Consider the following 24,158-nt stretch of genomic DNA (forward strand, 5'->3'; position numbering starts at 1 on the left):
TCCTGCTGCTGTCTGAACATCTATATCATATTTATCCAAACTGAAGACGGAGTGAGTGGATTAATCAGAACCATCACCATGGAAACCACCTCCAACCTCAGCTCTGGAGTTAAACGTTGTTAAAGCTGCTCTCTAGATCTTTTAGGAGGTAAAGATCAGAAAAGACTGAGTTCAGCCCAGGATACCTCATCACTGACTAATGGGTCAGGCAGCTCAGGCTTCTGATTGGCTGGTGGCCTCTGACAACAGGACAAGGAGTTCGGCTCACCAGAGTCCTTTGGATTGCCCATCTGAGGACCATGAACATCCAGGTGAGTCTCAGAGGTTCTAGACATGCTTCAGAGGAGCTACATGTTTCTCCAGTGAAGGTCCAGACGGTGTTCTCAGTGGGTTTGTCTCCAGTGGACTCACCTTATCAGTCTGCTGCTCATCCGGTTCAGCCCCTGCACTGGTGTTTGGTTCAACCTGTAGGTTCCACCTGTCCAGCTGGACCACAGCTCCGTCCTCCACATGGGACAGGATCTTAGACAGCGGTTCATCGGTGTAGCCCTGGAACACATGAAGGTTCAGATCATATGGAAGCAGCTCCAGAGACGTTTCAGCCTGGTCCTCTGTCCTCCTGTCTGTTCATCAGTATTTAGATCAGCTCCACACAGATGTGGGCTGTACAGACTCATAGAGAAATTATCTGAGATGTTATGGTTGAATTTTGGTGATTTTTCAAACTAGAAACCAAACTCCATTTACCTGAACTGCTTTAGTAAAATAACATTCTCATTGTTTTCTATTGTTTATGTTCTGGAGACGCTCCAAAGAACGATAAAACATCCCAGACAGACGTATCCCCACATCCACTGCAGCAGCACAACCCTTTTATTAATTCATTTTTATTGCTCTTTATTTCCATTAAAGTTTCTGCAGCAGCTTCTAGACTGACGATAATAAACAGTTTTTATCATCAGGAGTCTGTCTGTGGGTTCATTTTTTATTGAATTCAGTGATCAGATAGGCCTTATTATTACAGTGCTGTCAGTACTGTAAAAAATATTGTTTTTCTGCAGCAAAATACCAAAAAATAAACAGTGTTATTCTCTTGCAGAAACAGTATTTGGACTTTTGCATGCAGAGTTACAGAAATCATACATGCACATGCAGGAATATATGTAAACGAACAGTATGTTTAACTTTGAAGTGAAAAAAATAACTTCAGAAGTTCTGCATGAAATAAACTTCAGGATTCATCCAGAGGTGCAGACAGATGTGTTGCTAAATGAAAATCCAGGAGTTCTGTGGACGCTGCGTCAGTAATGAGGTGGTAGATCCATTCCCAGCATCCCTCTGTGTTTCATCAGACTCTTTAGCTGGTTGTTGGTGTGTCAGTGACTGTTTGCTGTGTTTCATCAGACTCTTTAGCTGGTTGTTGGTGTGTCAGTGACTGTTTGCTGTGTTTAATCAGACTCTTTAGCTGGTTGTTGGTGTGTCAGTGACTGTTTGCTGTGTTTCATCAGACTCTTTAGCTGGTTGTTGGTGTGTCAGTGACTGTTTGCTGTGTTTCATCAGACTCTTTAGCTGGTTGTTGGTGTGTCAGTGACTGTTTAAACCCACCCCTCCCCAGTTGAGGGTCCGTGCGAGGTCATTTCCTGTCCCCAGCGGCAGCACGGCGACGGGAGGTTGAGGATTTAATGTGAGGTCGTCGAGGCAGGACAGGATCCATCCCACCTGGTCCAGAAAACACAAAATCACACAGAGATGGAAGGTTAGAGAGAGAAGAGGTCCTTCAAACATCAGACTCTCTGAAACAACAAGACGGTCAATATCTAGAAGGTTCTCCATCCTCTGAGCTTCAGTCTGAGGAACATTCTGCTCATTAGCATAATATCTGTGAGGCATGGACAGTGGGGTGATAACATGAAGAACAGCAGTCAGAGATCAAATCTTTTTTTTTTACATATATATAACAGCTCCATCCCATAATATTCCATCCTCTGTGCTCCACTGTCAGGACTATGAGTTCACTGATGTAACTGACCTGAGGAAATCTCATTTACTAACTGCCTTCTTGTATCAGAAATAAATCTAAATTCCAGGTTTTATGTTACTGACTGACCTGGTTTAGTTGTCCAGAGCTCCAGAATGACTTTAAACTGGTTAAACTGGTTAAACTGGAGCCTGAAACGCTGTCCTTTAGTTCCACACATAGTTTAAGTCCAGCTAACAGTCAGTTCCCGTTCACTGATCATTTCTTAGCATGCTATGTAAATGATGAATGCTCTGTTCTCTTTCCATCTGTGAGACTTACAGTTAGCAAACTACAAGATAATCACAGTAAACTTCTACTGTCACTTCTGGCTTAGACTAGTACCCAGGTTGTTTTCTCAAGTTTTAACCAACAGAAGTCCTCCAGATGTCCTCTAACATCCATTAGCAGGTGCACAGAGAAGCATCTATCTCCACTTTCAGCAGAGCAGCAGCTCAGATAAGACCTAAAGTTAGCCTGAAAACAGAGGAATAATCTGTTCTAATGTCACATTTACCTCCAGTAAAACAGTGACCTGCTGAATGTTTAGTCGACCTACCAGGTTTTAGGTCCTGTTTTACTTCCTGTGGTCTGAAAACATTAGAAGGTCTGACACTGTTTCTGGGTCATTAATCAAACTGATCAGATCCATGGTGGTGACCTCGTTAGCTCCTTTGTACAACCTGTCAGATTACTTTGAGTTATCCATTATGACACTCTTTTTTGTTGAGGATTAATTGACTGCATCAGTCTGTAGCTGTTGTTCTCCTGGATATAAACATATAAATACGACTGAAGTTAGCAGCAGATCGTTGCTGTCTGTGCTGAAAGGAAACATGAGAACTAGAAGTCTGTTGTTATTCTGAGCAAACAGCGGCTTTATCACAGCTGCTCTGAGGGTTTCTAAGCAGGCAGCACATGTGGAAACTGGGTCTGTTGTATCTGAAGCACGATCAGACAGAGCAAAGTGAGCCCACCGTCAGAAGATCAATACTTCACACTCCGTTCACTGAGGACAGAAAGGAACTCCAACACTGAGTCCAATCAGCAACAAGAAGGAAGGTGTAGTCTCAGAGGAAGAGGAGCGTCTCTAAAGCTCTTCTCTGGAGGGAAACCAGGTCAAACAGCAGCAGCAGTCCTGTTTGCTGATAGATCCCAGTCAGAGAGGAGATACTGCAGATTATCTAGTGTGACTTCTACCTCAGGCTCCTCTGCATCAGATCTGCTGTCTGAGGTTTGACTGTGCAGTTTGAATATAGAACATAAACAAACAGCTTCAGATTTTTATCCCCACCGTGCCGTCTCCTCCACAGGCCAGGATCCTCAGGTTATGGACTTTACGGTACAGCTCCAACCTGGAAGATATCCACAGGTTAATCAGTCCAGCCTCTACAGGACCAGGAGGTGTTAACTGAGGTCAGAATGAGGAACTAACCCGTCCTTTGGTCCTCCCTGGGTCAGATCAAACACCTGTCTGGGGTTCAGGTACCACATGAAGGACTGGAGGATCTTAGTTCCCTGTCAGACACCAAACAAAAACAGAATTAAAGCAATGTAACAGACCCAGAATCTACTGATAGAGTCAGGTTATTTACTCTACAGGCTGATAAAGAGGAGGAAATCTTCAGAACACAGAACTGTGAATAAAATAACTAAACTCTAAAACCTGCTGTCAGGTTAGGAAGGTTTGGTTTTTTTAATCACTGAAATTACAGCATTTATTAGATAGAAACTGTAAAAACAGAAAAAATAACTGGATTTTCACGGTCATTGATGAAGAAAATAGCACACCTTTTGCTAGAGGTATCTTCTAGTGTCACTCCTTCACTCCATTTCCCACAATTCTTTCATCTTTTGTCATTTATTACCGTCTATCAGGCCTCCTGATTTAACCACCTTTTGTTCTTTGTTGTGTTACTTTCGGATCATGATTAGCACCCAAATGAGCCTCTCTTCACCCCGTCCTCCCTCCTCTCTGACAGCCCTATAAATAGTGTAAATCTTGTGGTTTACCTGCACAGACTCCTGCTCTGTTGTTCTGATCACCAGTAAACTACACACGAAGAGTGAAACTTCTCTAACATCGTTGATGTACAACCTTTGGCTTTGTCAGGCAAAATAACCATTTCTAAGCATGACTTTAATTTTTAAAATGTGATATTTAATCAAAACCACCTTATTCTATGTGTTTAATCAGGAAAAGTTCTGCATCATGAGAAGCCGTGAATGGCCATCAGAGACTGTAGTTTTGTTGCATTCATGGATCAGTCATGCTGCATAAACGGTACATTTTAATTCTCTGTCCTTCTAGTCCGGGTTGATCTGTTTCATTTAGGGTGCAGGACTTTATTTAGCAGATAAAATGAGCTGACAGTCAGTAAAAACATGACAGGAAACATCCACTGGAACTATTTTCTGATTCTGTCCTCCTGGACCTCTTTCATGGAACCGTTATGACTCATCTTCTAACTTCCTGTCTTCTGTGTGACTGGATGACTGACCGGTTTAAACTAAACTGTCTGGATTGACCTCAGTGACTGGCTGGTTGATGTGTTTGCTGATGAATACCTGGTTCCCTCCACTCTTTGGGTTGACGAACACCAGCAGTGGTTTCATCAGAGGAGAGGGGATTGGTCGGATTATAAACGGCTTCCACTGCCGGCCCTCCTGTCAGACAGGAAGAAGATGATTAGATCCTCTGGAGTAGATCTTCTGATGTCCATTCAGGTTTTCTATTTACATTTTTATTAAATAATAGCTCAATAAACCCAGAATACTCAGCTATCTATCAACACGACAGGCCCTAAAGTAGAAACTCAGATACAGGTTAGAGATAAAGCTGAGTTCATGTGATTTAAAGTCAGTATCCTGCAGGAACACGGATCTACAATGACCAGAACTTTCTCATTAGTCCACCTCTGAGCTGTTTATCTATGTCTGCATCATGGCTCCATGTGGAAAATAAACTACAGATGATGGACGTGAAAAGAGCTTAATGAACATTGGGAGAACATTCTTTGGTCTTATACGACCAACAGAACTTAGTTCAGCCCAGATGGAGTCCAGATGTTTGGTGAGAAGCTGACCAGGACCACCACAGTGGATGTATGGTCCTGACAGTAAAGAACAGAGGAGGATATGAGGCTGTAGGAGTGTTCACGGTGCTGATGGACAAAACAACCCTTCAATCAAAGAAACTGTCTCTGAGGAACATCAGAACTTCAACATGAGCATCAACAGAAGAAGAAGATCCAGAAAATCATGAAAATATGGGTAATGAAAAGTCTGCTTCCTACTCTGGAGTCTGTAATTCTCATACAGTAACCCTGACAGTCAGTTTCCAGATGTTCAATCATTTCTATATGAGGAGAATTAGTTGTTTTATACGAACACATGTGGGTGGAGGGGCACAAACTGACAGAAACACTGAGCTCTACGTGCTGTAGCTCTACGTGCTGTAGCTCTACATGCTGTAGCTCTGCGTGGTGTAACTCTACGTGCTGTAACTCTACGTGCTGTAACTCTACGTGCTGTAGCTCTACGTGCTGTAGCTCTACGTGCTGTAGCTCTACGTGCTGTAGCTCTACGTGGTGTAGCTCTACGTGCTGCAGCTCTACGTGCTGCAGCTCTACGTGCTGCAGCTCTACGTGCTGTAGCTCTACGTGGTGTAGCTCTACGTGCTGTAGCTCTACGTGCTGTAGCTCTACGTGCTGTAGCTCTACGTGCTGTAGCTCTACGTGCTGCAGCTCTACGTGCTGCAGCTCTACGTGCTGCAGCTCTACGTGGTGCAGCTCTACGTGCTGCAGCTCTACGTGCTGCAGCTCTACGTGCTGCAGCTCTACGTGCTGCAGCTCTACGTGGTGTAGCTCTACGTGCTGCAGCTCTACGTGCTGTAGCTCTACGTGCTGTAGCTCTACGTGCTGTAGCTCTCCGTGGTGTAGCTCTCCGTGGTGTAGCTCTACGTGCTGTAGCTCTACGTGCTGTAGCTCTACGTGGTGTAGCTCTACGTGCTGTAGCTCTACGTGCTGTAGCTCTACGTGCTGCAGCTCTACGTGCTGTAGCTCTACGTGCTGTAGCTCTACGTGCTGTAGCTCTACATGGTGTAGCTCTACGTGCTGTAGCTCTACGTGGTGTAGCTCTACGTGCTGTAACTCTACGTGCTGTAGCTCTACGTGCTGTAGCTCTACGTGGTGTAGCTCTACGTGCTGTAGCTCTACGTGCTGTAGCTCTACGTGGTGTAGCTCTACGTGCTGTAGCTCTACGTGCTGTAGTTCTACAGAGATGACTGAATCTAGCCCAGGACTGACCTCTGCTCCTTTCTTGCTGCTTTTCCTCTTGAATGAAGTTCTCTTCTTCTTCTTACTGGACTTCATAGAAGACTGTTGGAGACACAGAGCAGACAGAAGCTGGAGATGATTTCAGATGATTCCATCAGGAGGTGCTTCACTAAAAGATTCTGAATATTTACCCTTACTCTGACGAGACGCTCCTTTAGGGACCTACAGTAACTTCTAACCTCACTAATAATGGACAGAATATGTAGAAATAAAATAAAATGTGAACCAGACGGGGTCTGTATGTCACTTTTTATCTCCACCACAGCTTGGAGAGCTTCATCAGGTTTAATCAGTGGAGGAACTGTTACCTGATGGCGTCTGATCCTGATGATCCATGTTGGAGGAACTATGAGGGCAGCGTGAGCTCCAACCGGACAGGACTCCTCTATCTGCTGCAGCATGAAGCAGGAAACTTTGTTGTGGTACTAAGAAGGAAAACACAACATCAGAATTCATGGCTTCATTTAGATCTGGGAGCAGAAAGAAGAAGAAACACTTGGTGGTAGTCTGGCTTCAGTCTTCTCTGCTCCATATGTTCAGATCTTTTATAAACTCACAGCCTGTTTGCACCACGAGCAGCTGATGGCAACGATCTCCTTACTGTGGAAAGCAAACTTCTGCTGGAAGCCCTGAACAAAAAACAGGAGCAGAAGATCTTTAATGCTTAGAATCGAACACATTTAGAGAGGAATACTGCTTCCACTGATTTAAACTTGATGTCTACGTCATATAAAGGTGAATGTAAAAACACCACCCACCTTCCCACACTGTTTACATTTGCCTTCCTGCCGTCTCCGATGCACCCAGTGGTGACGCACCACGATGGGCTGCACACAAACAAAGGACAGCGATCAGAAAGTTAGCATGTATGTTTATGAACACTGAAGTTAGGACAGTTTCTGAACACAACAGAAAAATTAACACAAAGTTATTCGGTTTTCAGTTCATGGAGTCGGCATGGTAAAGCAACACATTCCAGATGTGTCTCCTCAATGTTTTCTGGCTCCTTTCTGGGGGAACCCAAGATGTTCTCAGGCCAGATGAGATATGTGATCCTCCAGGGAGCTCTGGTCAAATTCATCCAGAAAATCCCCAATTAAAGACAGAAATGAGGCGTCCTAAACAGAACCTGAACCAATCCGCTGTCTCCTAGCGAAGGAGCATCCACGACTATCTCTAAGGAACCCTACAGAGGAAACTCATTTCAGCTGCTTGTATCTGTGAGGGCATTTTTCTGGACTCTACCCAGAGCTCAGAACCATAGATGATGGTTGGAACATCGGTGGACCAGGAGATCAGAGGTTTTCCTTCTGGTTCAGCTCCCTGATGCTGACGCTGTACAGTCTGTCAGTCTCATGATCTATCTTCCAGTCATGAGCAAGATCCCAAGATCCTGAAACTCCTTTGTTTGGGGCAGCAACTCCACCCCAACCCAGAGGAACCAATCCACCGGTTTCCAGCAGTAAAACATGGCCTCAGACACGGTCAGGACTTCACACTGCCCCAGTGTTCCCAAACCAAACATCTTCTACACTCTGGTTGGATCTTGAGATCTTGTCCATGAACATCACCAACAGGCTCAGAGACAAGAACCTAACCCTGATGGAGTCCAACACCTCCAGAAACATGTCTGACTACTCCTACTGAGGCTGTGAAGAACCAGATAGATCCCGAACCCGTGACCTTTCATTACCCCCTACAGGGACACCGTCATAGACCTCCTGCTTGTCCACAAAGCAGAAACCACTTGACGGTCAAACTCCCATCACTGGTTCACTGCTGAAGGTCTGGATGGAATCTGCTCCTCTTGGATCTGAGGTTTCACAGCTGGTCAGAGCCTCGTTTGGTTAGCTATAGCGGCTAGCTAGGCAGTGAAATATCCCCGTCATAAACTAACAGTCAAAAATAAAAAGCTCCAACAACCGTGCAGCTTGGACCCCAACAACAATCTGCAGAAAGAAAGTCCCAGAACTCACCTCTCGAATGTTCCTGGAGCCAGACTCTCTGAATGAAGGTTTACATCTGAAGTTAATCTGCAGACGAGAAGACAAGAAGATGTGAATACACAGATGATAACTGGTTTAAAGTCTGCTGCACGGACCGAACCAGTAGCAGGGAAAGGTTAGAACAAACCATAGAACCAGCAGGTAGAACATCATAAACAGATCTGTAGACCAGGAGAGCAGTGATTACCAGAGATCAGGCTGGGAGGAGTTTCAGAAGAAAGAAGTGAGTTCATTCATGGAGGCACCAGGATGGAAAAGAACCAACAGAGCTGAGATACCACCAGATGTTCAGTCCTACAGGAGTCTTGTTACACATCTGCAGTAGACCTCATGTCCTCCTGACTCTGTGACACTCCTGGTTTCCATCTATCCACCTTAGTTCACCACAACCCTCCTAAAGAACCACACCTTCAGATTCATGAACCCAGAGAAAAATCAGAGAAACAGACTTTATGTGAGTTGAGGAACAGAAAGGAACCCTCTGTTAATTGTGTGTTTCAGTCCTGGATTAGATTTCAGTTTCATGAACTCAGTGTTTAGGTCCATAAACTTCATACATGCTTTATTTGTGTTTCCCACAGACACACAGACGTTTGCCTTCACCAGCAATCAAGCTTTATGACAAACAGATAAACTCTGAGGGAAGCACAAACATCCTGTAATGCACTGATTCTCTCATGAATGAACTGAAGACACCAGCCCTAAGTTTGAGGATGAAGGAGAGAAAGGAGGATTTCATGCGTCTCACTCTAAAGTTGGGGTCATTGAGGGGAATGGTGGCGTCCAACAGAATGTCTTTAGAGCTGGGAGACTGCAGGTCAGACAGGAGGACAGTTAAGACAACCTGCTGTCCTCTAAACACACAGTAGAGTTAAGAAGTGAAACAGTAACCGTTCCTGGATCTATATGAAGTTTTCCATCATGACTGTAAAGTAATCCTCCTTGTCCGTCTGTCTGACAGTAAACTGAAACTTATTCATTCCGACATCACCTTTGTCCTTCATAAAGACGGTGAAGCGTTCTAATCTTCTTCTGGTGACCTTTATCTATCTGTGATGACTCAGGTTTTACAGCTGTGTCTTAATGTGTCTCGGCTTCAGAAGGCAGATTTAACCCTCTGGACCTGAAAACCTGCTCCGGCTTTTACAGGTCCTTGAACTCATCATCTGTGAGACGTCTGTCGGCTTAAAACTGTGAGATTTCCTCAAACATCTTGAACCAGGTTCTGTTAAAAACTACATGTTCTGAGTCTTTCATTGCAACTGAGACGTCACAAATGAATTTACAATGAATGTGAACAAAAACAGAGGAGGAAGTTGTCAGGAGGCTGATGGAGATCCATGGTGCACCGTGAAGCTTTCAGGGGTTGATGGTAGAGTCAGCAACATGTTCTAGTCTTATAGTAGGTAGTTTGATTCCATTTTGTCAGTTTGTGTAAACAAATAATCACAGAAATTCAACTTTAGGTCTATGGTGTTTAGCATTATAGCTTCATTACACCAGAGAGACTCCCTAAAGTCTGAACTCAGGAAACTTCATTAACTAGTTTTACCTCCACAGATTAAATATGGCTTTGTGGAAAGAAGAAAGAGTTGAACTGGAAGCTCTCAGTGAAGGATGGACATATGGAAGGTTAGGAAGTAAAGTCTTGGGGCTAGCATGAATTTTAGCCATAACCAATCCTTTACTTTGGGCTGATTCATGTGGTCATCCAGAATGGGGTTTGTCCATGACGCTGCCCGTTTCTTTAAACTTTTTAACACCTTTACCACGGTGGAAAAGCCAAGAGGATCCTCCTTGGATGATTAAATTCATTGGCTGTCCTTCCAAATGACCATCCTCCACTGAGAAGAACCAGTTCAACTCTCAAAAACCAGGAACATACGAGTCAAAACTGACCTTCTCCAGCTGTTCTATACAGATGGTGTGAGCGACGATCTTACAGGCAGCACACTTCCTCCTGCTGACAGACTTTTGCTGGAACAACAAAAAAAGAGAAAAAAATAGTTTTGGAACATTATAAACGACCACATAAAGGAGTTTTATGACCCTTAAAGGACAGAAGTGACAGGATGTGGACTAAATATGAAGCAGTAATACCGCCTCTGTCCACCAGGTGTCAGTCCTGTCCTGCAGATAGAAACACTGTGACTGGAAGCAGCAGAAATGACAGTGTGCACGATGAGTGTGCACGAGTGACAGTATGACTGCATGATGAGCATGCACGTGTGACATAATGAGCGTGCATGACGAGTGTGCACGTGTGACAGGACGAGCGTGCATGATGAGCATGCATGTGTGACATGATGAGCGTGCACGTGTGACAGGATGAGCATGTCATGTGTTTGAGGCTGATGTGAGCCGACGGCAGTAAAAATCTCCCATGATGCCGAAGGTGAGCAGCGTGACGAGGCGGTAGATTTTAATAAATGTAAACTTTAAGGTGGATTAATCTGTCTAACCTCACTCAGAGGGAAGGACCAGAGGACTTTACATTAAAAACACGCACAAGGTTGTTGACAGGAGGCAAATCTTCACTGACTGAGCTGAATTCAGAGTAAAAATAGGCTAAAATAATAAAATAATGTGAGTTACAGGATCATCATCTATGCTTTTCTATCTTTATACGTCCCCTGCATTCATACTGTGGTATATAAGATGATTCAAAACGAAAATAATAACCCTAACCCTCCAGAGCGTCTAACTGTGGCTGAACCTGCCCTCTGACCCATCATCTGAAAATAATTCCCCATTGTTTTGTCAATAAAGCCTAAAGAATAGAAATAAATTCATATAAAGCACTAGAAATAAATAAAATACCATCACCACAACAAACTTTCCAGAGTTTCTGAAGAGTTCTGCCTGAACAAGATAGAAAAATAGCTTTGTATGCAAATACAATCAGGCTGAATCATTTATCTGAACTCAGTCCTTATCCACAAATAAAAAGAAGGCAGAATAAGAAGAAGAGCAGTCAGATATGCCACATGTAAGTAACAGATTTAAAACATCTGATGTCGCATGAAGACAGAACAGCACCAGAACTGAGAGTAAAAACAGCAGCAGAAAAAATAAAACTGCTGCTAAGAGTGTCAGAGCCACAGCTCAAAAAGTCTGAGTTCAAAATGTCAGAATTACACCATTTATCAGAAACCAAAGCTGTAAAAGGGAAATGGTCATCAGATTTCTAAGAGTCCTTATTAATTAGAATGAAAAACTAACTGAAACTCTGCCTAAACTGTGATATTTCATCACAATCACATTCTTCTGGGCGTCTCATTCAGACATTTGTTTGGACCAAATCCTGGAAAAACCCGAGATTCTGCATTCAGCTGTGACGAACTCCAAAGGAATCCACTCTGAAGAGCAGACAGAACCAGAACCAGAACAATTTAACACAAATAAGCAGCTACACAATCAACAGACACACAATCACCATCAACACAAACACACAACCAGAACCAACAAACCAGAACCAACAAACCAGAACCAAACAAACCAGAACCAAACCAACAAACTAGAGCCAAACAAACCAGAACCAAACAAACCAGAACCAAACCAACAAACTAGAACCAAACAAACCAGAACCAAACAAACCAGAACCAAACAAACTAGAACCAACAAACCAGAACCAAACCAACAAACCAGAACCAAACAAACTAGAACCAACAAACCAGAACCAAAAAAAACAAAAAACACAACCAACAAATAAACCAGAACCAAACAAACCAGAACCAAACCAACAAACCAGAACCAAACAAACCAGAACCAACAAACCAGAACCAAACAAACCAGAACCAAACCAACAAACCAGAACCAACAAACCAGAACCAAAAAAAAAAAAAACACAACCAACAAATAAACCAGAACCAAACAAACTAGAACCAAACAAACCAGAACCAACAAACCAGAACCAAACAAACCAGAACCAAAAAAACCAGAACCAACAAACCAGAACCAAACAAACCAGAACCAAACCAACAAACTAGAGCCAAACAAACCAGAACCAACAAACCAGAACCAAAAAAAAACAAAACACAACCAACAAATAAACCAGAACCAAACAAACCAGAACCAAACCAACAAACCAGAACCAAACAAACCAGAACCAACAAACCAGAACCAAACAAACCAGAACCAAACCAACAAACCAGAACCAACAAACCAGAACCAAAAAAAAAAAAAAACACAACCAACAAATAAACCAGAACCAAACAAACTAGAACCAAACAAACCAGAACCAACAAACCAGAACCAAACAAACCAGAACCAAAAAAACCAGAACCAACAAACCAGAACCAAACAAACCAGAACCAAACCAACAAACTAGAGCCAAACAAACCAGAACCAACAAACCAGAACCAAAAAAAACAAAAACACAACCAACAAATAAACCAGAACCAAACAAACCAGAACCAAACCAACAAACCAGAACCAAACAAACCAGAACCAACAAACTAGAACCAAACAAACCAGAACCAAACCAACAAACCAGAACCAAAAAAACAAAAACACAACCAACAAATAAACCAGAACCAAACAAACCAGAACCAAACCAACAAACCAGAACCAAACAAACCAGAACCAACAAACTAGAACCAAACAAACCAGAACCAAACCAACAAACCAGAATCAACAAACCAGAACCAAAAAAAACAAAAAAAAACACAACCAACAAATAAACCAGAACCAAACAAACCAGAACCAACAAACTAGAACCAAACAAACCAGAACCAAACCAACAAACCAGAACCAACAAACCAGAACCAAAAAAAAAAAAACACAACCAACAAATAAACCAGAACCAAACAAACCAGAACCAAACAAACCAGAACCAACAAACCAGAACCAACAAACCAGAACCAAACAAACCAGAACCAACAAGCCAGAACCAAACAAACCAGAACCAACAAGCCAGAACCAAACAAACCAGAACCAAACAAACCAGAACCAAACCAACAAACTAGAGCCAAACAAACCAGAACCAACAAACCAGAACCAAACCAACAAGCCAGAACCAAACAAACCAGAACCAACAAACCAGAACCAAACAAACCAGAACCAACAAACTAGAACCAAACAAACCAGAACCAAACAAACCAAACCAGAACCAACGGCCTGCTGTAAATGTTTCTAAATGGTTCCATGGATGTTTGTGGATAAACGGACTGAGATGCTCCCAGTCTGCAGACTCTCAGCCTCCTTTACTTCCTGTCTTCTGTTAAAAGCCGTTCCTGTGAAAACTGCTGACAGCGTTTGGAGCTTATTCAGATCCAGACTGTTCAGGAAGCTTTCCTGCAGGCACATTCATCCTGATCCTCCATCAGAACGTTAACGGAACATCTAGAGGAGTAATGAGGTGGATCCTCACCAGAGCTCTGGCGATGCAGTGCTGTTCTCCCACATAGCAGTAGTCTCCAGACGCGTTGGTCTCAAACCAGATATGATCTCCGTACACCGCCGACTCCTGCAGAGACAACACAAGAACTAGATTCATCCCTGAATGGAAATTAATAGAGACAGAGGATCAGGAGGAGGACAGAAACCTGCAGAGTATTACAGAGTTTTAGTTATTAATGCTGCTGGACAGGAGATTCAATTCCATTCTATTTGCATAGCGCCAATTTTGTTGCTTTTTTGTTTAGTTTCATGTTGTTTTCCTCATTTTTGAAATATTTTGTCTCGGTTTTTTTTCAGATTTTTGTCGTTTATCTCATGTTTTTGCCGCTTTGTGTCTCATTTTATCGTTTTTTCTCGTTTCTGTCATTTGTGTAATTTTTTGTCTTGTTTTTATCGTTTTGTGTCTTTTTGTTGCTTTGTAATTGTTTTGTGAAGTTTTTTGTCTCTTGTTTTGCTTCGTGTTGTTTGGCTCATTTTCATCATTTTGTTTTTGTGTCTCATTTTCATTCATCTCATTTTTGTGTTTTTTTTGGAATATTTTGTCCAATTTTGTAGTTTTTTGTCTCATTTTTGATTGTTGCATCTCATTTTTGTAATATTTTGTCCTATTTTTGGCTTTTTTTGTCTTCTTTGTGGTTGTGATCCTCCAGTAAATCCTCCATGGTTCAGGTCCAGGTGACTAAATGTTGTGTTCCTTTGTAGACACTCTGTGATCTGGAAGTTGTAATGTGGAAATGATAAACTGAGGATGAATGTGGATGAAACTGGACTTATTTTTCTGAAGAAATGTTTAGTAAAAAGATAATTCTAGAGCATGTTTGACTCCCGGCTTTAAATGTTTCTGTGTTAAAATCATGAGAACTGAATGAACGGTTTTTGCCACTAGAAGGTTTTTCCGCAGCAGAAACTTAAACCTACATTAAACTGATCCTGAAATAGTTCTTGTGTTACTCATAAACAGGTTGTGAAACTTCAGGAAGGTTTTGGGGGAAGTTTGCGGTTTGGTTCAGGTGTGAGTGTTCCTGGAGGTAACTGGTCTGACTGGTGGCGTGTCTTCATTCCAGTACGATCAGCTGCTGTAAACACCACCAGGACTCATTTGCATTGAAAATATTTTCCATTTTGAATACGACCAGCATAGAGAGTCCTTTCTGTTCGGTGTGTAGGAAGGAATCATTCAACAAAAACAGCTTCAGAGGAGACTAAATGAACTGGCATAGAAGACATCCTATAAATACAGTTTTTATGCAGCTGTCTACACTCAGATAAGCCCTCATTATTCTGTGTGCGTCTTTAGACAATGTGAGGAGGTAAAGCAGAGTTAAATTAAGCTCTGATGGACATCAGTGACAGCAGCTCTGTCTGTCATGTAGTTCTTAGATTTCAGATGAAGCCTGTTCCTGACCATCAGCCGTCACACATTCAGCTCTGAAACAACACAATCCGTCCATGCAGAGCAGAAACAATGCGTGTGCGACTCACAGTCCAGTCCACAGTGCTGCGGATGTTGGCTTCTGGGTCGGTCTTGCTGAGGAACGAGGTGCTGGGCTGGCAGGGCAGCTGGTGCAGGCCCGACTTAGCGATGGCTTTCCTGGAACACAAAGAGACAAATAAACTGTCAATATCCTCATTTATTGTCAACAATATCATTCAGAGAGGCAGGAAGACTTCAAATCCAACATCTGAAGCTGAGACACAGGACCTTTGAGTAGGAACACACCCCAGTGTTCATCCAGTGTACAGCTGCTGTGTTTAGGTCGACATGAGTTAAAAAGCAACGCTGGGAAGAGTCAGATTTATCCGCATTCAGTGGATCTAAATTGTTCTGATTAAGGCTGGTCCCCGTCTACACCACCGTTCAAAAGTCACTTAGAAATGTCCTTATTGTTGAGAGAAAAGAAGAGTTTCATGTTCATCATCTGTAATTTCTTTTCCATGTGGAGCCATGATGCAGACATACAGGTAGACACAGCTCAGAGGCAGACCAGTGAGAACGTTCTGGTTATTGTAGAACCATGTGACTGGAGATCACCTCCACCACCGTTCAACAGTCTGGGGTCACTCACAAAGTCCTTATTGTTGAAAGAAAAGCTTTTTGTTTCACTGAAGATCACGTTAAATGACTGATAAATCCAGTGTAGACATAGTTAATGTGGTAAATGACTATTGTAGCTGTAAATGTTTCATGGAATATCTCCATAGGGGTACAGAGGAACATTTCCAGCAACCATCACTCCTGTGTTCTAATGCTACATTGTGTTAGCTAATGGTGCTGAAAGGCTCATTGATGATCAGAAAACCCTTGTTCAGTTATGTTAGCACATGGATAAAAGTGGGAATTTTATGGAGAACATGGAATTATCTGAATGATCCCAAACTGCTGAAAAGTAGTGGACATCTAACATCACCATCTCACCATGGACTGTAATTGGACCCTAATGAGCAGCCGACCAATCACACAAAAGAAACAGGAAAAAACAGTTTATTTACAGGTGAAGTGAAGAACACTGATCATCCAATAACAATGCAGCGTTTTACTGGGAAGCATTGGGTCCTAGTATTCATGTGGACCAAACACCCCCCAATGGAACCTGTAGGACCATGCAGACCTGCTGCTCTGTAGACCTGCTAACAAACTCTTGAATTTCCCTTGAGATTGTCTAACTCTCCATCTATCTGCTTGAGAAACTCAACAAAGATCCCCTGAACCAGGCTCCAAATTAGGGGCAATTAGGGGTTAGGCGTCTTGCTCAGGGACACCTCGACATGAGCAAGACACCGGATCGAACCGGCAACCTTCCAGTTACAAGACAGCCACTCTACCCACTGAGCCATGCCGCCCATCTCAATGCTCCATCTCAATCTGATGGAGCATTTGTTTGATGTCTCAGAACCTGTCAAACAAACCTTCATCCCAGTCAATGATTTGGACCCTCAGGACTTCTCCAGAGGTCTTCTGTCCATGATACCAGAGGTTCAGAGTTGGTTTGGTGGGACATTATTAGTGGTTTCCTCTCTACAGGGCTTCAGAGAGATTTTATTTCGACTTCCACGTCCTCTCAGTTGACATCAAATTCCAGCAGGTTTTCCTCTGACCCTCAGAGAAAGGCAGATCTGTATCACGTCATCAGATCATGAAGCCGATTGCTGCTGGTTCTGACCCCAGATAGAGTCATTCTGGCCTTAAAGGAGTCTGCTGCGGTCTTCAGAGATGACTGGAAGCTCTGTAGATGACTGGAAGCTCTGTAGATGACTGGGCTGAGCCACCGTGGGTCGAAATTAGGGATGTGCGCAGCTAGTCGTTTAATCGTTTAACCGCCTACGCATGCGCCGCACGCTCGTCCCGTCTGGGCTACCTGGTTGATCCTGCCAGTAGCATATGCTTGTCTCTTTTTCAACCCCCGCTATCCCCCTCATCATTAGCGGTGTTTTGACCACTCCAGCTACACCCACCACGTCCCTTCCTGCCCCCCCGAAGCAAAGCATCGGCTCCACTATGTGCTGCTCGTGGACTGTCATGGCGCACCGACCCGCTGCTGTTACGCACAGACGCAGCGGCACTTTCTGTCTCAGTGGACGACTGAACATCTTCATCAGAGGGTGAATATTCCTCTTCAGAATATGAGTAAGCCATTACTTGACAAAGTACTTTGTCAGCGTTGACCAGACCTCTCGGTACGGTGAGTTTTCTCACTCTAAAATGTGCCGTCTTGCGCTCTGATACGCTCCGACGGCGAGTCTCGTCTCCTCGGTTTTCAAACTCTGTAAACTCCAAAACTTTGAATTAAAACACGCCCACAACTGATGCTCAGATTGAAGTTCCAGATGTCCGCCATCTCCTGGTGTACAGTACATGAGGCACACGAGGCAGTATATTTGAAGCTGTGGCTTGTTATGTTCAGCAATGTTGCTTGTCGCAATATTGCGACTTTGGCGCTTAAAGGGTTAAATTGCAAGTTTTCCGAACCGACTAGTCGCCAATAAAATTAGCGACTAGTCGGTTCGGAAATTATTCGAAATTCCCATCCCGAGTCGAAATGCTGTCAGTCTGAGGCTGTAGGCTCTGATTCAGGCTGCAGGCTCTGATTCAGGCTGCAGGCTCTGATTCAGGCTGCAGGCCCTGATTCAGGCTGCAGGCTCTGATTCAGGCTGCAGGCTCTGATTCAGGCTGCAGGCTCTGATTCAGGCTGCAGGCTCTGATTCAGGCTGCAGGCCCTGATTCAGGCTGCAGGCCCTGATTCAGGCTGCAGGCTCTGATTCAGGCTGCAGGCCCTGATTCAGGCTGCAGGCCCTGATTCAGGCTGCAGGCCCTGATTCAGGCTGCAGGCTCTGATTCAGGCTGCAGGCTCTGATTCAGGCTGCAGGCCCTGATTCAGGCTGCAGGCCCTGATTCAGGCTGCAGGCTCTGATTCAGGCTGCAGGCTCTGATTCAGGCTGCAGGCCCTGATTCAGGCTGCAGGCTCTGATTCAGGCTGCAGGCTCTGATTCAGGCTGCAGGCTCTGATTCAGGCTGCAGGCCCTGATTCAGGCTGCAGGCTCTGATTCAGGCTGCAGGCCCTGATTCAGGCTGCAGGCCCTGATTCAGGCTGCAGGCTCTGATTCAGGCTGCAGGCCCTGATTCAGGCTGCAGGCCCTGATTCAGGCTGCAGGCCCTGATTCAGGCTGCAGGCTCTGATTCAGGCTGCAGGCTCTGATTCATGCTGTAGGCTCTGATTCAGGCTCTGGTGCTTTCAGTCCTGGTTGACACGTTATTTAACGGTGTACCACTCAGAGATGCAGCTGCTGTGAGTGGGCTGGGACGTTCTGCTTCCGGCGTTCTTCTGTAGTCTGATTCCTGTGGTGTGCTGCTAACACATCTGTCATATAAGCTGTCCACAGATACGTAAGAGAAGGATTCAAATGTAGCATAAAGTCCAAGCAGCAACCGTCATGCAGAGCAGCTGGACTCAGACACAGATCTGCTTTTAACACGAGCAATAAATGGACGTAGAAACTCCTCTCACCGTTTCTGTTCTGTAACATCTGCAGAGTGTTTCTAGTACCCAACAGTAAAACCAACTGCTCATATGGATCACAACAGATATAGAATCTGATAAGGATTCAGAGGAAATCCAACACTTGGAACAAGAGTGTTGAGAAAAACTGTCCTAGTGACCCTTCAGGAGGTCAGTGTGGAAATGAAGCTCCACCAGCAGCTCACAGAGGAAAAGTTTCTGCTTTAAATGGTCTCATTTATACAGAACCTTTTAAAACAAAGCTCTTTAAAAGGTTTTCCATTTATTCACACAACAAAAAGAGCGTCTGCTGCCGGGAGAAATTCAGTTTGTTTAGGATTCATGGTTTCATCCTCAGCTGCTCTGATTATAACAGTAGATGTAGAACGGCTTTAATCATGACTGAGACATCAGATTATACAGGCCGGTTTTCACCACAGGAACCTGCAGGTCAGTTTTAATTACAACACCTTTACTGATCATCCAATCTCTTCTGGCTCCGTGAACATTAGTTTGGTGTTTAAGGTCTCCACCTGAACATCTCTAAAGAGCAGCATCAACTACAGACCTTCGGTTTTACCTTCATTAAACAACAACAGAACATCCTAACATCACAAACTCATCCTGACCCTGATGTAACGGAAATGAGGCTCACTGGGGCTGAAAAACAACCAGTGGAAAAACTGCAGATCCTTAAACGGCCACCAGAGGGCAGCTTGTAAAAGACTGGATCCCAATAGAGCTCAATGTTAAAACGTTAAACTTTACATCAGAAATAAACACGTTTACAGCCTGGTACACACATGCTTGTGGTCTGTGTGGATACTTAACATGCGTGAGGTGTGTTTTATATCTGATGTCTTTACTTGGTGGCTTTAGTTTGTTTGCTAGTTTGTCCCTCATAATGAGACATTTGTTGTGAGGAACCGTTCTCATCTACAACAGTGAACGCTAAAAGGCTTTTAAATACACAGAATACAATAAAAACTTGGAAAGAGAAGAAAAGACACAGAGAGAAATGGAATGAGAGAAACTGATCTGCACCAATAATGTAAATTAGTAAAACTATAAATTTAAAATAATTTCTAGACCATGACACGTTGTTTTGATCCTAAAGTAAAATTCTAGATTGTTCATTGTTCTTTTGTCATTGTGTGTCTTTTGTCTTGCTTGTGTTGTTACTGTTTTAACTAATATTTGGTTTTGTGTTTTCATTTTTTGTCATTTTACGTCTCATTTTCGTAATATTTTGTCTTGTTTTGTTGTTTTTGTCTTTTTAGTGTAACTTTTATGGTGTTGATCCTCCAGTAAATCCTCCATGGTTCAGTTCCAGGTGACTAAATGTTGTGTTCCTTTGTAGACACTCTGATCTGGAAGTTGTGATGTGGAAATGATAAACTGAGGATGAATGTGGACGAAACTGAATTTATTTTTCTTCATGAATTCAGGTTGTTCATGACGTTTAGTAAAAAGATAAGTTCTTAAATGTGAACATTTCTGCACTAAAACAAAGGAACCATTAGAAGTTGTGGTTATTTAGAGGTTATTCTGCTGTGATTTTACTGGTTTTACTGGTTTTAGTGAAGATCAGACTGGACTGGATGTGGAACCTGAAGATGAGTTTAATTCTCCTGATCTAGAGGTTAAAGACTGGATGTCCAGGTGGTAGGAGGAACTGAAGGTCACGTGAACTGATGGAACCCAACAGTGTGTGTGTGTGTGTGTGTGTGTGTGTGTGTGTGTGTGTGTGTGTGTTGTGGTGTGTGTGTGTGTGTGTGTGTGTGTGTGTGTGTGTGTGTGTTGTGTGTTACATACGACAGGAAGTTCTCCCATGTCTCCAGGTAAGGATCATAGTAAATGCTTCCCTGAGGTCCGTCCAGCGGTGAGGAGCAGCTCTTATGGAGGACAGACCCAGAGGAGGATCATCTGGAGCCCTGAGACCTGCTGAGGCCAGCTGGACCAGGCTGGGGCTGGTCCTGGAGGTCTGGATGGGTTTGTTCAACGTGTCCTGACTCTGGCTGGAGCTTCGTGGATGATAGTGACCATAAACTCCAGAAGCTTCTTGGCTGTTCTGAAACACAGAGTCTGCTGGGAGGAGGTGGGAGGAGTTTCTTCTCAGACAGCGAGGAGGACGCAGTAAAGGTTTGGCTCTGATGGTCTCTGTGTGGACGGCCTGGGTTAGATGAGCCTGAGCTGAGGGCCTGAAGTCCTTCAGGTCTCTGGTTCTGTTCTCCACCTCTTCCTCACTTCCTTCTTCTTCTTCTGACTCAGAACAGGAGCACTGGGAGGCCTCCAGCTCCTCCATGGACTCTTCGTTGTCTTTGTCTCCTCGTCCCATCTGGACCAGACTGGCCAGCAGCATGGACGAGCCAGCAGATGAGACTCTATGGACTTCACTTTAGGAGGACGCCGATGTCTCACTGCCAGCCCACGGTGGACGCAGGAGACGGTGCAGGAGGGACGACGAGCATGAGGAGCGTTATGATGGAACGCCCTCCGTCCTTTGGTGATGCCAACATCTGGTCCTCGTCCAGATGTTGGGTCTCCAGGGTTGGTCTGGTCTATGATGGACTGGCGTCTCTGTCCACTGGCCACCAGCAGGCCGATACTGGGACGTCTCCTCTGGTCGGGACAAACCGGAGGCAGACCGACGGAGGAGCGTCTGGACTGGACTAAAGTCACTGAGGGCAGACCGACACTAGAGCGCCTCCTGGCTTTACTGGTCTGAACTGCAGGAGCAGGAGGACGCGCTGCAGCGATGAGCTTCTGACGTTTCCTCCGTCGCCCGAAATGACGCTGGAAGAAGTAATCCATCATGTCCTGGAGTGGAGGGAGGGATCAGAGGCTTGGAGATGAGCTAAACATGGAAACATAGCAGAGATGTTTCCTCACGGTTAGCTGTCAGGATGTTTCACATCCATGGACAGGAGACGACTTCCCTCCACTGAGAGTCAGGATGAGAAGATGCTGGACGTCCTCTAGTCCTCATCATCTCTCTGTGTGATCCTCTAGAGAGGCTGAAGGAGCAAATAGGCCGATCTGTTAATGAGACCTGGAGGCTGACATAGAGCCTCAGCTTTAAGCAACAGAACTACAGAAAAAACCCTAATAATTCAGATATTTCTTGAAAACAGATTGATTCTAACCAGCTATCTTAATCTAACGGACGGTTTCCTGATGCAGTGCTGCTTCATTAAAGTCCACTCAAACCATCATTTCCCATAAACCTGCATTAGGAGTGAGTTATTCATTCACTCTTCTTTCCTTTACTGTCATCAGAACCTCTCCTGTGGAATCATCAGGACGAGTCACATTCTGTTTCTCATCATAGAAAAGTAGAAACGTCTCGCTGTGAGTCCCGAAGTATTTAGAGAAGCAGATTCTGCTGAGTGTGAAGGTGTCGGATTCTGCTGAGCCGAAGGTAAACCGAGGAAACATTCAGTCAAACGACACCAGGAAACTAATCTGACTCCACAGAGACTCAGGGATTGAACTATTGTTCTCTGACTGCAGGTTTACTGCTGAGAAATCAGATTGTCAGAGGAAGATCCGGATTAGAAAATCAGCCAGAGTTTTGTACAAAACTTCTCTGATGCCAAACTGTCTAAACTATGCAGAACTGGAGGGTTTGTAGAAGGATCAGACAGAGAATCTATAAAATGATGCACGAGAAGGTTTGTCAGATTTAAAGCGCATGTTATCCTTAAAAAAAAAAAAAATCACCAAACTTCACCATTTATCAGAAAGGCATCCAGAAAAATCCAGGACTAAACCACGGAAGTTCCATCTGGACAGCGAATCAAATTTAAGATTAAAACCATTTATTCTACATGTCTGATTTAAAAAATGAGCCAGAAAACTAAACCTGATTCTGCAAAAGATGAAGCAATGCAGAGATCCGCGGCACAATAAAGAAGCTGCAGGAAAATGAGACAAAAGCAAAGAGAAAAAAGCTGGCTTCTAGAAACCAGAACATCATCATCAGGTGATCCAACCTCTCAGAAGGAACGACTAAAAACCTAAAACTACTGCATAAAAGACGGGTGTTCTGGTGGACAGACAGCATCAGCTTCAAGCCTGACGCAGAGAATAAAGCTGTGACTGAGTTTCTATTCAGTGAGAATGACTCATCCTGTTTCTGCATCTAAAACATCAACCACTGAAACCGAAAACACGTTCAGCTGTGGAAATAACGGCATCTCTAACCTTTATGTGCTTTAGCAGCTCTGTAGTTTCACTCTGCAGACATTAAACGGTGATCATTTCAGATGTATGAAGAGGAGCTGTGAGTCAGGGTGAAATGAATAAATGATTCTCTGTTTGTTTGTGGTTCCCAGCGCTGCATTTTATCAGAAACAACAACTAGAGGATGAGTGGAGGCAACAGAACCACCACAAGCTAACCGACCTGATGCCACAGAACAGAAACGTGACGAGTTTCTGTGAAGCAGCTGCAGCAAACCTTTACAGTAGCTAGGAACAGGAAGTAGAACACACGGAGTTCTACGTGTTCCTCAATTAGGACTAGATTATAGAAGATCTACAAACTCAGTTTCTCACAGTCAGTGTGGAAACGTCACATATGTGGATGCTATTAAAGACTTCTATTCAGTGAGCCACAGATACGATCAAAATAATTATTCACATCAGAGGTTCTTATCACAGTGGAAACAGTCATGATCTCAAAACATGATTATTAGAAAAAGACGTGATAAAATGATGCTTTGACGTGTTAAATGTTATTAAGAACCTTTTAAACGTCAAAACATCGTTTCAATACGTCAAAAAATCATTTTAATGGTCAGAAATAGAATTATATGTCGACTTAAGATTTTTATCAAGTGCAAATGAAAGCCAGCAGCTTAATGTTCAAACATGTTTCTGACTGAGTGTGTTCACATGAATCCATCAGACGGAGACGGTAAAGGTTAAATGTGAGCAGAAGAAACCAGGAAATCCCACCACAGACAATCATTAACCACCAAACCTCCGCTCTGCTCTGGATCCTGCATCGAGTCGAGCTGCCTCGTCTCTTAAAGATCACAGGTCAACAGAACCACTCAGACTTTATCATCGTCATTACGTTCAAACGCTGAGAACAGCCAACTGCTCCTTTCTTTGGACTTTAGTTTTCCGACACCAGACGAGTTCTCAGTCAGATCAGATCAGGACAGTCAGCAGAAGAAACTTTAGCTTCAAACAAGCTGAAGATCTGGATTTAAACCTGTTTTTTTTAGATTTAATAAACATTCATTTACATGTAGAATGTGTCTAAAAATCTGAAAACAGTGAATAAGAACTAACCTGAATCAACACATTTCCTCTTTCTTGCACGACAATGAAAGAAAAACTAAATAAAAAGTAAAACCAAACATAAACTAAACCACAACAGCCTGAGAGACCTG

The 24,158-nt window shown here is 43.7% G+C and overlaps 1 protein-coding gene across 1 annotated transcript in view; it reads right to left on the reverse strand.

Annotated features, from left to right (window-relative positions):
* Positions 1 to 24,158, reverse strand: part of LOC110957775 (diacylglycerol kinase zeta-like) — a 107,460-nt gene that overhangs the window by 72,931 nt on the left and 10,371 nt on the right. The window contains 16 exon segments of the mRNA XM_051943298.1: positions 412 to 549; positions 1,606 to 1,719; positions 3,312 to 3,372; positions 3,453 to 3,535; positions 4,586 to 4,684; positions 6,325 to 6,396; positions 6,663 to 6,779; positions 6,912 to 6,983; positions 7,113 to 7,181; positions 8,331 to 8,387; positions 10,260 to 10,337; positions 13,732 to 13,827; positions 15,243 to 15,351; positions 20,570 to 20,678; positions 20,681 to 21,127; positions 21,130 to 21,771. Coding sequence (XP_051799258.1) covers positions 412 to 549; positions 1,606 to 1,719; positions 3,312 to 3,372; positions 3,453 to 3,535; positions 4,586 to 4,684; positions 6,325 to 6,396; positions 6,663 to 6,779; positions 6,912 to 6,983; positions 7,113 to 7,181; positions 8,331 to 8,387; positions 10,260 to 10,337; positions 13,732 to 13,827; positions 15,243 to 15,351; positions 20,570 to 20,678; positions 20,681 to 21,127; positions 21,130 to 21,571 — 2,163 coding nt within the window. The 5' untranslated portion in view covers positions 21,572 to 21,771.

This window comes from Acanthochromis polyacanthus, chromosome 22 (assembly GCF_021347895.1).
Source record: "Acanthochromis polyacanthus isolate Apoly-LR-REF ecotype Palm Island chromosome 22, KAUST_Apoly_ChrSc, whole genome shotgun sequence".
Taxonomy (NCBI): domain Eukaryota; kingdom Metazoa; phylum Chordata; class Actinopteri; family Pomacentridae; genus Acanthochromis; species Acanthochromis polyacanthus.